Raw genomic sequence first — 16,336 nt, forward strand, 5'->3', positions numbered from 1 at the left:
GCACTGTACAGCGTCAGTATCAGCTTGCAACGGGGGAAATGAAGACCATAGATTTAATTTTTGATTTGATGCATAGGTTTACTATCAGGTAGAGTTGACAGAGAGTACAAAGAAGTACTGTTTCAAGCTGCAGAGTTTAGGACAATCATTCAGATTGAATAACCTGATGCACTGCACTAAAAATAACAGCTGCTGTTACTGCATAGCATTCAGGAGGTGCATTGCAAGAGTTACTACTCTCAGGCATTTTCTGCAAACCCTTGTACCTGCAAAGACAAAGTACAGAATATAGCACAAAATATCACATCTATGCACAATTCTGAAAGTGTTTCCTACTTTTATTAAGTACAATTTTCATTCTTCCTTTTGTGCAAACTCTATTGTACTGTAAGGACTAACTAGTCATAATGTTAAGCAACCTAAAAGTCTGAACTAAACTCCTGCAAACGTCATGGAGGAGGCATGTCAGTACATTGTAGTCACTGAAAAGGTGTCCTAAATACAGCCTTTCTCTTTTTGATGAGCAGTAATCCATCTGATGCTTACATCTGTGTTTGGAGTCAACACTCAACCTTCTTGAGAGTCCTGGATGTGCAAACAAAAGTTAAACACAGCCACAACAAGACAGGAGAGGCTGACTCACACCATGTTGTGCCTGTTGTACACACTGAAAAGCACACAAAAAATGATGAGCGCAATGCTTCGTATCACCAATTCCTTCACAGATCCAACACATTTTCTGCATTTTAATTAAACGCCAGAAAACGAGGACACGGCGGCACAAATACGCAGAACAACAATGAAGGATTTTGAGATGATGCTTGAAAAACATTGTATTTAGAGTCAAGCGCTCGTACAGAAAATGGCTTTGCAATGTCCTTCAAAAACAAAGCAAGTACACTTTTTTTAAAAAAAGAAAATCAAACCAGGAGCTACAAGCGCAATTTTTCACATTTAATCAACATTCAGTTTATCCGATGTTCTCAAACAGTCTGATTAAAAAAAAAAAAAAAAGTAAATGCATTGTCATCTTGTGCTGTAGCAAGTCTTACAATGAAGCCCTTTAGAGTAAGAATACATCTGAAAACATGATGAAGGCTCGGGCACATCAACTATTATGTACACATACGTGAACTCTTTGGTTCTATGATCCATGTTTGATTCATTTATTACTTTTTTCCAATTTAACACACTTAATAAAATGAATGTTTTCATGTTTTGCAGTGACAGCGTGAACCACAAATCTAAAGAAAATATGAATCTGCTACATTTACTACCGCTGCCACTCTAAGTCATTTTAAATATTAGATCTATAATTGCTCTTGCTTCTATTACTGCTAAAGGGCACAATAGTGGTTTAACTATTAATCTATACATTTTTATTTTTTCAATTCATAACAGATTTGAACGGATCCTCGTATCCCAGCACAGAATAGACGTTCCCCTCTGATTGAACATCTGGTATCGTAAAATTGAGTTCAAAAGAAGAAATGTAAAACATAATTTTACCTCGAATGAGAATTAAGATGAACTATTATACAGTTTAGTCACCTTTAAACGAAATCCGTGTTTGAGCTCATGTTTCATTCCCTCTCTGCCTGTCCACAACTAATCAGTACCATTTATCAGTTTCAGAGGTCAAATATGAAATGATTCTTCAAACCATAGTCTGTATTCATTTTCCAGTTCTGGCCATCTGCGGTTTTTGCTCCAGGAAAAATTAAACCTGGGATGATCAGGCAATAATTTTGACAAACATATATGAACTGTGTCTTCTTAAAGACAAATCAGGCCGAGACAACTGTTTGTGTAACTGAATCAAAGCACTGTTGTGCACGTGATACACAGCCCACAGTAACTCAAAGACCCTGAATGTTTACGATGAGGCCTACTTTGGCCTTTCACTGACAAACGCAATGAAAACGAAGAAACATGTCGGATTTGAAAAGATGCACTTTCACTGTATTTCTCCGAAAACAGCAACCAGCGTTTTTACTGTAATGCAATGACCTCTTTTAGCACATCGGACTTTATAGAAGTGGAGATTTCAATCAGATGACGAGGAAGTACTTGATATTCTTGAAAGATCTGGATCGTACCTACTTTAAAAATCTTATGCAGCTATTTTCTTTAGTGTCTCCCTTTTCTATCCTTTTTCTTTCAGTCCACAAACTGTTCTCATTAGCCTCGTTTCCAGCACCAGCTAATTTCAGAAAACAATCTAGCAAATTCATCGCAGCCTCCTTGCCCAGCACCAAACGGGAGACGGAGTAAGCTAAAAACATGATAAAAAAGTGTCATCTAAAGCAGTTCATGAGACAGGTAGTTACAGAAGAGCAACACAAAGAAAAATCAAGAGTGAAAACTAGACTTCAAGTAGCCAGAAGCATCCTCCATTAAAAACTACCTAAGGTGATATTGAATGTAAGCCCTAGGCCACTGTTTGACTACTGCTTGGCTATTTTTTCCACCTAGAAAAATAAATCCCCGAATTCAGGATCAAAACTAGGCTTAAACGTAAACGAATACCGGCTCTCTGAGGAGAATTTTGAAATACATTCCAGAGGGTGATTTGGACATTTCTATCCCATATTAACAAGTTTACTTCGACCTAATCAAAATCTTACACTGGAGAATAAAGTACAGCCATAAAAAAGTCAGTAAAATTGATGTTATGGAACCTGCTAACAATCCTCACCTGCAACTCCACCCAATGTAATGCAAGATGCTAAATTCATTTTTCAAACCTTTGAAAAGTCATTTTTATACCAAATATCTGGTCTAGATCCAGATCAGGATGCTTTATGAAGAAAGCATTAAAGAAAAATGGCAGCTACAGCTGGCAGACAAAGTGATTAATCCCGCTTTGCAAGGGTTTATTTTTCTATCTTTGTCCTGAGTGCTTTATTGTTGCATTGTTTTCATCATTCTGGAGGATTTTTAATTCTTAGGTAAATGAAAGCATCAGTGCTACAGTGCATCGGACTGCACAAAGCGTACCTAATAAACATAGATGCAATCAGTATGCAATCTGCTGACTGGTTTGAGCTGCAGACACAGCTGACTCATGCTCAACATACCAGATCCTGAGTACTTTTACAGAGCAGGAACAAACATGTGTGAACATATTTTGCCCATCTCCAGAGCCAGACTGCAGGACCTTTGGATAAGTCAGATCAGTCGAGTGCTTTTGCACACAGGAGGTTTGCAGCGCACAAACCAGGACAAGAGGTGTCCAAATAAGGAAATGGTCAGATAAAAATAAAGGCTGCTTAACTTCCCAATCTTGGCCCTGAGCAGAACAGCGAGGGCTAAATATAAAATCTCGTGGTTTCTTGTGTCTCGCCTCCGCTGCACTTCACAGGTTCCCTACCATTTCATTAAACTATTGTTGCTCTCCTCCAAGCTCGGAAACCTCAAGGAAGACGAAGCTACACGCGAGAGTGAAGCTGAATAAATACAGCAGCGTATCATTACATACAAAATAACTTTGATTACTGCCTCAGTGTGCCAGTAGTGTAAAATGGCACACCACATTTGTACAACTACATTGTCCCGTTCCCCCGGCACGTGTCACATTTGAGAACGTCTACAGAAATGTACACAATACTTTGAGAAATCCTTTTAAAATGTCTCTGGAAAAATCACGAGGCTCAAAGAAGATTTTCCACAAATAATCACAACCGAACACTTTCCTTTTGTGCTCTCTAGTGTTTTGTCTCTCCGTCCTGGGGTTTGGTACCATGGCAGTATGCTCAATAGGCTTTATTTAGAGTGCTGCTCTGCAGAGTGAGGCGCCAAACGACCACAGATCCCAATGGTTCTGCAGCCAAATCAGAAGCTTGATACTCTGTGTGCTCTCAGCAGTCCACAGGGACGCAGGAAGGAGGTGTCCTCTTCTGCCGTGTCAGTACTTATTAATCCCAAAGATCCTCACACCGTGCAGCTGGGGCAGCTTGGGAATGAGTACCGTGAGCAAGGAGACAGTGTTGACAACAAAATGGGCCCGATCGTATTTGGTGTAGAAGCTGGTTAATATATACCTGAATCAAGAATAGGCACAAAAAAGGAGAAGATTACAATGAGCAAAGGGCATAAAGCTTATGTCTAGATTTCTCTCTGCTGGTGTGAAAGCAAGGCAGTCCGTTAAAAGCCTGAAGAAAACCACAATGTCTTTATAAAATGTCACTTTATGTATAAAAAAAACATTTCACTTAGTTTTATTCTGCCAATCACACCCAGATGTTTCCTAACTCACAAAAGCTGTGCCAGCAGTTGTTCTGTGAGACCATTTTAACGTGCCAAACAACAGAATTACAACACTGGTAATGAGCAAATGAGTTGATATGAGAATCTGTAAGCCTAAATCTACACTAGGCTTCCAAGCACCAACAAGCTAAAAAGTCTAATCTAAGTCCATCTAATTTAATCCCATGTTAGGCTAACTGATGATTCCAATTTTGACGAGGATGAGAAGTAGATAAAAGTGGTTTATGAATATGAGATGATTTATCTGAAGTTCGGGAGCAGGACCACATAAACGTTCCCTTTTGAGGCTTATCTACAGATACCCACTTGCTCTCCCTCCCCTCTTCCTCTGTCTGTCATCCTCTCTCAGAGGTTTCAGGGGACTTAACTGGCTCAGGAGCCACTGCCCATCCTCAAGAGGCCTCAAGAGGCCTTCCACACACTGCAGTCTCTGGTCAAGCTCTCTGTCTCGTTATCAATAAACATTTTTTTCATTTGCATTTGGGGTGGTTAGAATGGTCTAAAGATCTAAGGCTAGATTTCATGTATAACACAATATATTTGTTCATAAATAGTAAATATTCTATTACCTATTCTATCACATTCAGTGATGACACCTAATCAACATATCTATAAATCTTCCGTTTATCACAGAAATTTTTCAATTTGCAACAATCTGAAAAATTATTTGTATAATCCGGTCTTTAAGTCTGACGTCACTAGCCGTGTCTGGGCCTAAACTCCGCTGCAGGTCCATATATCAAACGATCACTATGGCATTACTGAGAGTTGAAAAACTGTCTAAAGTCTTTCATCTTTAATAAAATGATCAGCGTTCTGCTCTACCAGGTGTAACAATTGAGTTTAACATCCAGGCATCCATGAAAACGGAATTTATGACATTTAACGGAGTTAGAAGTTAGCAGGACATTAGCTCGCTAGCTTCTATCTAAATACAATATAGCATGTCCTGACTGCGGGGTTTTGGAAACAAATTAAAACGTACAGCTCTGTTGTCACTTCCAACATAAATGAAGACAGAAAACTAAACAGCAGTGACGTTTGTAGGGTTACTGAAGTTTGGCTAGCTGGTATATAATGATGTGCTATGTGACCGCTAGTGACACAGCTATGTTAGCATAATATAAACAAGCTAACTTTTTTTCCACTCGATAAAAGTTAACGCGAGTGTTCTCGGTGGTCAGGAACAAATGTAATCGCATGGCAGGATGCTGTAAAAGGACCAAACTTCAGCCAGGAGAACAACGGAGATAATCCATCCACAATACGAGGTTAGTCATTCATATACTGCTGCATGGGCTGGGCTGTAGATACATCCTAAGGTTTTAAAAACTGAGCTTAAATAAATGATTAGCGGTAATAAAAGCCGAGGGAGGTCAACAGTGATCACTGACTGTTTTAGGAGCTTTTTGAGATTAAATAGAAGAAAATACATAACATTAAGCATGTTAACAACACAAAAGCCATATTAAACGCAGACTACTTTAGGCCCGGAAGTAGGATTCGTCACGTCATCACTTAACAACCGGATAGAACCTTCGGCCACAATTCAACCCGGCCTGCGACATCATAAAAAGTAAAAGTAGTGGGTCTGCACAATAAAGGTATAAAAGTTTGAGGTTGGAGACATAATACATAATACATATTAAGATTCTAATGATTGTAAAGTCTAGAGTCTCTATTTAAAAGATAATTCAACATCTTTCATGAGAGCAGTCGGGCATATGAGGAAGATGTAAGCTAGTTTTTTATTGTAACCTCAGAGGAAACCAAAGTAAAATATGAGAAAAACAAATGCTAACGGCTGCTTATAGAGTTTACCAGAATTCAGCAATGTGTGCATCTGATTTCACAGTTCTTCATCATGTGGTCCTACACTTGTTTTATTGATTATTTATCATTTTTATTGTGGCCCCGTGAAAAAAACAAAAGAACCACATACACGTATATAAACTCGGCTTGTGTGCTGGCTGTATGTTTGCAGAGTTGTGTTAATCCTGGTGAGATGCTGGAATAAATAAAACTATGCTGATTTAATATGAGTCGCACTTTTAGGTGTGGCGGTAAGGGATTTTTGTTAAGTGAGAATGATGAATTGCATCTCCTGCTCTCAGCGGAACAAGTAAGGACATGTACAAAAACACTCCCAGAGGAGTTCAGCAGATGTGTGGCCTTTACATCTGGAGTCTAAAGACTGACCGCTCACTTCTTCCTGCTGGCAGTGGTTGCAAAACAAAATGACAAAGAGCCCCTTTAAATGAGTGCAAAAACAAAGTCCACACCTGCAAAAGCGCTATCGCTACAATGTTCGTGCTGAGCTGGCAAATAAACCCTGGGGAAGCAGAGTGCTTCCTGTAAACTGAACTGTGGTGGTTAATAAGGACAGAAAAAGGCCAAGAAAGCAGCAAGCGGCACTTCTGCAAACACTGTGCCCCTTCTCAATTTGCAGGCTTGGCTAATAAGGGAGCAGCGTGCATGCTAATCAATCCACACTCACACCAAAGGAAAATAAGCGCTGAATTTTATAATGCAGCATACATTTTTCCACTGAGGTGTAAGTGTGTGCAAGTTCACTCTGAATAAAAGGTACTGGCATTCTGATTAAGCCACAAACACACAAGTTCATTCAAAGAGAGCTGCTTTTGCTTTAGGCCTGTCACACACAAAAGTGCTGATGGATGACAAGGTAGTGAGACGTGTCCTTGTCAGAGGTATTGTCCCATTATATTGTCCTCTATGGTTTTTTGGGGTCCTCAAAAAGCCGCATTAAACAGAAAAGCAGAGGAATGCAACTTACAGGACAATAGGTGTGATGGTGAGGAACTTCCGTGAAGCCGTAAACTGCACACCGTAGTCCATCTGCTCCCAGTGTGTAAGGAGGCGAGCTTTGCCTTGATCAGGGGTCTCGAAAGGTGTCCCTTTGACTGTATGAAGAAGCAGGTACATGCACTACAGAGAAGGGGAAAAACAGAACACTGTTGCCACATGATTGCCACACTAGTGGATTATTGATATGTGAATACAAGAGTAAACTTCGTTCAGTACAAAATCTTCCAGGAAGTTAACTTACTAAGTTAAGGTCTTCCTCTTCTTCTTCTTTTAAAATAAATCTAAATCTACTGTAAAGCTCGTAAGTAAAAGTCGGATGTGTTCTCAATATTAGGAACACTTTTAAGCTGCATGATGAAACAGCCCATGCCTCAACTAGCAAATTCACTTGTGTAACAGGATCACGGTGTGGTTAATACTGCACTCTTCTCAAGAAATGTGGGCCTGTCCGAGTTGAAAAGAAAAAAAAGGAACTATGAATAAACAACAACAATAAAAAACAAGAAGCTTGTTAAAGAATCACCTCATTAACCAAAGGCATGTCTAAGAGCAGTGAAGCAGCAAGCAGCTGTGTCTCTGACTCAGCTCTCAACTTACTCCCATTCACCACATCCTAAACCTCTTCACTGTGCTGCACGTGCCCTCGACTCGATTTGACCTCACTTGACCTAGTCAATAAAGGTTAAGGCAAACTGTGGCAGTGCTGGTCCTTTGAGGGACACCACTACACCACTAACCAGATTATGGATGAGGTTGGTGAGGGTCCAGACCACGGGCACACTGGCAAAGGGGATGCTCAGCAGGATGATGTGAAGGAGGCCGATGCCCAGGATGTAAGACAGCCACATACCCCGGCTGTTCATCACTCGGGTGTTGGGGTTAACCTCGCTGTGTGCTGTTCCCACGTTCATGATGGCGGCGGTAAGACTGTGTAACTGTCTCCTGAAACAAAAACCAAAGATGTTACCTTCTGACCATCTACAACCTCTAATGGTAAGCAGTCATATTTAAAGGGTTATACAGACACCTGTAGTGAACTCAACTAAAGGAAAATGAATCATGTAGCTTGGTTGCCCTTAAATGAAGCTGCATAAAGGAAAATAATTACTTTATGTATTATGTATTGCAATAAAGCAACAGTAGGTTATATGATGGCTTTAACCTGACATCTGCAAGCCAATCAGATGCCTTTGCCGTGGTATAAATGGAGAAAACATTAAAATATGATCAAATGAGATTTTAAGAAGTAGCCTTGTGCGTGAATAAAGCTGGTGTCTGCTGGTTCAGTAGCAACTGATTGACTAGAGTAAACAATGTCGCAAGCGCTGATCATTCCAGCATGCTCTTTTGCAAGTTGTCTGGAAACATCACTGGAGACAATTGATCCTTAAAAAGATCTTGAAGTGAAGCATGGAAGCAAACACAGCAAAAAACAAGAAAAGTTCAAATGCGTTGGGTTAATTAATGAAATCATTGTGCTTACTGCAGAGAAAAATGGCTTCAACTCCGACCTTTACGGGCACTACTCCGTTATCACAGTTTTTCCGTTATCGATGGCTTCAGTTATGTAACTAATACTATCCCTGCGCGGCTGATGAGTCTGCGGGGCTTCCATTAGTCGCCCGGTTCCCCTCCTTCAGTTCCGAACGTGGCTCTGAGCCCTACGGTCCACTCGTGAACACGCAATCCATCGAGACGCGTCCACTTTTCTTTCGTCTTCTTTTAGCCAACAGCTGGTGACAACACAGCACGGTCCACGGTGTTACGTCATCGTCGCTCTCTCTCGGCACACGTTTCGGCGGAGTTTTTTTGCTCCTCGCAATTTTCTGTGATACGTCATGTTCGAGTCACGTGAGCTAATCTGGCCAATCACAGCGGAGTGCGCTGAAAACACGTAGCTACGTCTCCCTGACGTCAGGGCAGAGGAGGAGCTCAGGGAAAAGTGATTGACACTTATAAGCTACGTTTAATAATAAGAATCCTGATTTTTAAAACGAGGAGATATAGTTTATACGATTAAATTGCTTCTATTTTTATTTTTAAACAAACAAAAATAATTATCTAAATAAATAAATAAAAACGTTGTGGTTCTGATCACAAAAAACTAAAAAATATATGTAAAATAATTTTATTATTGTATTATTAATAAAATAATTGCCTTACAGTTAAGTATATAATACTAAATCCATTTATAGCAGCACCTTTAAGGTGCCCAGATATTGACGTTCGTGCTGAATTGACCTAGAATTTAGCACATTAGGGACAAATAATATGGCATTTTAGTCAAATGCTATTTTCCCAGTTCCCTGAGTAAATTTAGGCAAATTCAATAAACATAAAATGTTTGTTTCATCATCTTCTAACACACCTTCTATCAATAAATGTAAAAAGTTAATGTTCTGTCTGGTAATAATCATTGGCTTTCAGTTGCAACACAACCTTAGATTGGCCATTGGCTCCATAATTTAGTTGTTTCCACATTCCCCTAACAAGGAAGTATGCCTAGTTTGAGCCAGTGACAAGATAAAAATCCCCTAGGGGTTAAGGCGGAAGGTCATCTGCAGTAAAAATCTGTCAATCTGGCACCATATTTGATGTGTCGTGCAGTGGCATCCCCTTGTGAATAAGCTGAAAGGAGCCAGCTAGCTACTGAGATTTGCATTTCACTTCTTGTTTTTAGCCCCAGGAGCTTTGCGAGACTGACATGCACTGTTTCACTTCATGTCGCTATTCACCACCATGTGAAATATCAAAATTACAATAACAAAGGCAAAAAAATTCCACCAGTGTCATCCTGTTATAAGTAGCTTCATAGTCTTTATTGTTGCTGCATTTGCTTGTCTTTAAGGTATTTTCCATCAAATTCCACTGAAATCTGCAAAGCTTTAGACTTGGTGACTTCCCCTGTTTGTTTTCCCCTGTTTGGCATACTGTAACCAAGGCAGCAAGAGAGTGTGACAATAACATGCACATGATTCATGATGATGGTCTTTGTTCATAACCACTGGATAGCAGTGCCTTTGAAAACTAGACTAAATCAAAATGTTACACATTGTCACAGTTACAGGATGTTGTGACAAAGGACAAAAAATATTGCAGGGACACCTGGTCACCATACTTTCCCCCCATGTCAGCAGAGTAAGGCTCTAGCTGCCCACAGCCCTAACTTGGAGAAGCTGTTGAAGGGCTGTTTTTGTTTTTTAGAAAAACAAACATTTTATAAATATATGATGGAACAGAGAGATTAAAACACAAAATAATCTAGAGATCATCCTGCAATGGACTCCAGTTGCTACAGAAATTGGTCTTTAGACAATTCTTGAAATATATTTGTACATCACAAGTTACCAATGAATCCATACATTCATCCTCTGCTGCTTATTAGTTACATTTCATCTCTGGCTCTCTTCCACAGCATTTCTTTGTCCTGTCTTCCTCCCCATCACCCCCAGCTGGTCACAATAAATGGCTGCTCCCATTTCCCCAAAGCAGGTCATCTTAATATTGGGGTTTTCGCTGTTTTTTCTGTATTATTGTAGGGTCTTTACCTTACAATATAAAGAATCTTGAGGTAAATGTTGGTATGATTTGGTGCGAGATAAATAAAACTGAATTAAAGTGAATATTCTGATAAAATCCCAATGACAGTGAGTCTCCACAGACACTACATTAGGTTTCAACAGGCTAGCATTTTGCCACAGTAACACACAAAGAGTCAAAAACAGTCTCAGCCACGCTCTCACAGCTGGTATAAATTCCAAAACGGTGGGCAGCAAAATCTTTATACACACACATAAAAGAAAGCTCTCGATTCTTCATGTAGCCAAGATGAGAGGAGACCTTGCTAGAGGCAACAGTAAATGTCTAACGTGGATCATACTGTGGTTTCAAAATCAAAAGATCAACAGTGTCATGTTCTAGATCCTAAGATAAACCCATATACTAACTTTGGCCCACAGTAGCCTGAAGCCAAGGGCGTCATCAGTCCTCTGCTTGCATGAAATGTTATGTGACACCTACTGTATCTAAGGGTACCCCTGTGATGAGCGGCATCAAACGGGTTTAGCCATCTGACAGTGGACTGTCTCGTGTGCTCATAGCCTTGGGAGTTATAGTTGTGTCAGATATGTAAACCTAGAGCTCTGCTCAAATGAGAACTATGGATGTCAGTGCTGTGAGATCATCTCTGGCAATGGAACAATGACCAAGTACATGACACTGATAAAATACTAAAGGAGGAGGGAGATAATGAAAGTACTCATGTGGGCACGTATGACACCAAGAGATGAGTATTTCAGTGATTTCACCATGAGTGTGCAAATGATGGTGTGGGTAAACCTAAATAACAAAATATAATTAAGAAAAATGGGTTTTGTTCTATGTTAAAATGCCATTTTAAATCATTAGCTTTTGGTTTAGTCCAGAGCACCATTTAATAGTTGTCTTACAACTTTGGTTACCACTGATGATGATAGATCAAAGCTTCGGTGTCGTGCGGTTGCATTCATTTCTCCACAGCTATAAATCTAACAGATGTTTAGACATATTCCTCTGTAAACTCCACTTCTCTACTCTTAGGGTTTTGCCTACGGCTCATTTAGCTAAGTCTTTCAGATGTAATGCGATTCCATTAATAGGATGCATGCCAGTAACAAGAGCTTTTAATGATGAGATGTATTTCATATTTCCATGTCTCCCTTAAGATGCGGGTCAAGTGTAAATTCTTTGCATGGTTTTAGCCAGGAATTGTTTTTTTTCGAGGCATAAATCTGTATCCAATTATCATCCATAGTTTTACAGACATTACTGTAGCTCCATGCGTGTATTCTGGGAAGAACATTCCCAAAAAAAATGGGACAGGGAAAAAAAATGTGTACCCAGGAACTTCACCATATATATTTGTTGCTGTCTGCCTTAAAAAAAATCTGTTACAATGTAGGAAAATCTTCTTTGTTTTTTCTACATTGTTTCAAATCCAAATATTGCTGTGTAATTTGAAAAAAATCATAACCTTTTCAAAATAAACTAGTGTAGCTTCCATTAGTCATAAAATCAGGAATGAAAATTTGTAAGCAGTTATGTATTCTGTGATGTGGCAAAAAATCAAACTCAAAGCATTATTTAGTATATTGCACCAGATAATGTTATAATATCACAGTTTTAGCTAAATGAGTCAAAGAATACACAGTCAGTTTGGGCCGTTTAAAAAAAAGACTCCCAAGTTTAACTTTCACAGTTTGAATTCTGCTTCTACAACATTTGAAAAAGTCATTTTTTTGCACCTGTATATTTCACTCATCAGACTGCAATATGCAGATAAACAGCAGCGTCTGATTGTAGAAGACCAGCAGATGTCACCATCAACACACTTTGAACTGGTTGCTGCCATCCTGGAGTCTGGACTGTGATGCTTCTACTCTTAAAGACACAACTGTGGAGGCGTAGTGATACAATATGAGGTATAATTATTAATTATCATAATTAAGTCCTGCTTTTTTCTGTCATTCTAAGCAGCAAAGAAACTTAGGAGGTAATGAGCCTCTTCTTAGGTGTTTAAAATGAAGTTGTTATATATAATGAACTCAGTGCCTGTCTAAATGCACTCATGTCATAGGACCAAGTTTCCACTTTAGTAAATTAAGTTAACAAGACTATAAGGCTAGGCAATGCACGTATGAGCTTTACACAACATATAAAGTATAATCTGTACTCATCACTTCTTCGAGAAAATTTGTGGGTTTACATTTTAGTTCATCCAGTATCTTGTATTTCCAGCACTTTCTAGACATCTACCAACTCGTGAGTTCAGAATCTCAATGAATTGCAGCCACAATAAATAAAAGAATTATAAAAATCTGGAAGTACTGCAGAGAAAGGATTTTGGCAAATCAGTGTCGCACCTTTAATTAGCGCATCGGAGCAATGCTTTAGCGACGTTACCTGAAAATACAGAAATATCTACCCACAAACACGGATATGTTCTTAAGGTCAGTGGCGTTCGGGTTTTATGGCCTGCGGATGGGCTGCTTGTGACAGGAATGACACTGCCGGGGTAATTTTCTCCAGTAGGAGGGGTGGACTTGTGACCCAGGCAGGCTTGGATGATAGCCTCGCTGGAAAAGGCTGACGCAGGGAGTCCATTATTGCCCCTGGAGGAAGCGGAGGATTAGAACACCAAAGAATTTCAATAAAAGAAGTGTCTGTTTGGGGGTCGGGGAGAGGCAGAAGGATGGTGAAGGTGGTAGGGTGCTGGGGGGGGGAGTTCCCCTCATTGTCCCAGCAGTGATTGAGAGCAAGAGGAGGGGAGTGGGACAGCATTGTGTTTGCAGCTTCTCTGAAGAAGGTGGTTATTAGGGGGGATGGCTAAAGAGGGGTGAGGGATGGGGAGGCTGTTGACTCTTCATCTTGTGTGAACAAAGTCTCTGGCACATAGCCCTCTTCTGTCCCTCTGTCCTGGACACCCTTGTCTACGAGTGCCATGAATTCTGTCCCTCTCGCCGGGGACCCCCACCAACTCCAACCTGCACCGCCACACATTGTGGGGCTTAAGTGCCCTTTAATTAGGCCGCCTCAGTGTCCGGCTGAAGACCGCTGAGGGTTTAGGCTCTTCCCTGTGGGACCTTGCTGAGCAGCTCAAACACACCAATAGTGCCCTTCACACAGCCAAGGGATAAGTGTTTGCTGCTCTAATGAAAAAGATTTATTTAAGAGTATGGTTCTCATTGCCCCCGACTTAAAAAGTCCTCACAATGGCCCTGATATTATCTTTAACACTGTTCCATTTCCAGGAAGCATTAGCAAGGTCTGTTAGACGAGGCAATCGCTCCGCCACCGAGTGGCACAAGGCTGCCAAAAGACAGACACATCAAGACAGTACACACAGTTTACTTCCTGTGCAGACAGAACATATTGCACATTGAGCTCTTATTGAGGTCATCATCATGAGGTATTAATTAATCGGGCCCTCACTTCGCAGATGGAGGCCAACGAGAATCTGTTTCCTGGACATTAAATTAAAGTGGAAGGTTTCAATCTCGCACGCATTACAGGTCAGTGTGAACCCACGCGAAATTATGCAAAGGAGCGCTAATTCACATAAATTCTCTCTTCCACGTACACAGCCAAACACATGTGCAGCTTTGTCATTGTGATGGAGCTTATTTCATTATCATAACAGCATAAAGCACGGGATCCAGAGTGCAAAGAGGGAGGTGGGCAAGAGGCATTGGGAATTTGCTGAACTACTCCAACAAAATGAGTAATTTCTGGACACCCCATTGTGTGAAGAGCTTACAGGGCGAGGGCTCTGAAAGGAAGGATACAAACATGGCAGCAAGTAAAATAAAGTGAAAGATGGAAGCAATGAGATGCAGAGAAGAAAAGAAATTTGTGAAGGGAGCAGGGCGGGATTGGGCGTGTTCAGAAACTTTTTCGCTACAGCCCAGTGTGTGTAGTTACCCTCCTAATCCTAGTTTTATTGGCTGCCTGTGTCCAGCCATGCCGGTCGGATTGAGTAGGGAGGCCAAAGAAGTGGGGGTGGAGGGGCTGAACACATGTCCTTCTTTGTGGTAATACGCTGATTAGGCCTGAGAAAGAGCCGGACCTGGTTACGGCCTTTCTCAGGTCACCGTAGAAACCAGCCCGGTAGGGGACCTCTGTGTGTCTCCCCCCTCCTGATGTGGACAGGCACACCGAGGTCTTCCTTTGCAGAAATCTTTCCACAACACCACCGCTCAAAATGCCACCGCAATTGTTGTTGAGTCTCCAATGTTTTTGCCTGTAATCGCGTTGCCTTTCTGGGCAGTTTGCGCTGCACTTGTGGCCTCAACCTGGGAAACGTGGTTTCAATGTTGTTCAGATGCAAACCGCAGACTGATTCCTTTGCCTGCACTCATAAATTAGACCGCTGTCACATTCCCATAATCCATCCCTGGCCCTGCGCACCGTCTATCGCTCCGGCACAGCAACTGTCATCCAAATCGCAGCGCTGAGCTCGGCACATTTCTGACGATGCCGTAACACATGACATTGTTCATAATCGAAAACAGACCTGCCTCGATGTCAGCACCGCTATGACATACCGCATCTTGAGTTGAGGCATTGAAAAGTCATCTTTATTGGGATCGCACAGAAGACTCCCCACCACAACCAACTGGAGAGCAGGCCTCATACAACTTTCACCAGGCAATCTATCAGTTATTGTCATATTTACCCCCCACAGAACCCCGACGCCCCTCTCGAACAGGGCGGTAGGTTGAGTGCTGCTCAGTCACTGTTGTTTCCCCATCTTCATTGTTAAGGAAGACTAAAACACAGAAGGGGCGGGTGAAGGGGGCACTCCACCGCTGACCTCCAGACTTTGGTCACTGGGCTCTCTCTTCATGCGGCGGGCACTGAGCCTTCTCGATGCAGAGTGCACGCTCCCAGCCCCTGCTGAGCAACCTCACCACCCCACTCATGCCCTAGAGGTCTCCAGGAAAGCCATCACCCCCAAGCCACAGCCATCCGAGACATATAGAAGTGCGGTGCAAACACATTGCATTTATTTAAATGTAACAGTATTTACGCTGATAGTTAAAGGGAAAAAAAAAAGTTACCTTTTCATGCCTTGGTTAAAACGTTGGATTACAGTGTTTCAGTTTTATATTGGAGGATCGTTTTTTTATTAGATATTTCAGTCAGGATGTTGTGACTTGCGTTCTTGTGTGTGTTTGTAACAGCCTAACCTATCTACTTTTGGCCATCTCAGCAGGTCTGATGTTGCTCTGACAGTATTGAGGTTGTGTTTGTTTAAACATTTTTATTATTGTTTTTTATGCGTTTTTCTTTTTAAGCCGTACTGACATTGTGAATGAACCTATATTGATTTCTGTAAAGTTTTAGTGGTGCTGTAAAGTTTCTTCTGAACATTAGAATTATCAGCTGTTTTATGTACATATTGATTCAAAGAGGCCAATTTCATTTAGTTTATGATGAGCACTGTGTAACAGCTAGTATGAACTACAAGTCTACTGTACATGATTATGGTATAATTAGAAGCATTAACGCAGTGCATAGTTGTGTAATTAATATCGGGAATTCTCAAAATTCTCAATAAAACAGGTCATTCTGACAGTTGATGAACTTTCTGACTTGAAAACAGGATTTCCAGGAAATGCTGGCTCCCATATGGCGCCGCATTCTCAATCTGTTGTGAAACCCATCAGGTAATCTATCCAGGCTTGTATATTAATTTTTA

At 40.9% G+C, this 16,336-nt stretch overlaps 1 protein-coding gene across 1 annotated transcript in view; it reads right to left on the minus strand.

Annotated features, from left to right (window-relative positions):
• ormdl3 (ORMDL sphingolipid biosynthesis regulator 3) overlaps positions 1–16,336 on the minus strand; it is a 24,868-nt gene continuing 8,532 nt past the window's right edge. Inside the window, exons 3-5 of the mRNA XM_087844871.1 lie at positions 7,836–8,040; positions 7,067–7,218; positions 1–4,043 (exon numbers count right to left, since the gene is read on the minus strand). Of these exons, the coding sequence (XP_087700997.1) occupies positions 3,908–4,043; positions 7,067–7,218; positions 7,836–8,040 (493 nt within the window). The 3' untranslated portion in view covers positions 1–3,907. The remainder of the gene's footprint in view (positions 4,044–7,066; positions 7,219–7,835; positions 8,041–16,336) is intronic.

This window comes from Neolamprologus brichardi, chromosome 8 (genome assembly GCF_056152115.1).
Source record: "Neolamprologus brichardi isolate AB-2024 chromosome 8, ASM5615211v1, whole genome shotgun sequence".
Classification (NCBI taxonomy): Eukaryota; Metazoa; Chordata; class Actinopteri; order Cichliformes; family Cichlidae; genus Neolamprologus; species Neolamprologus brichardi.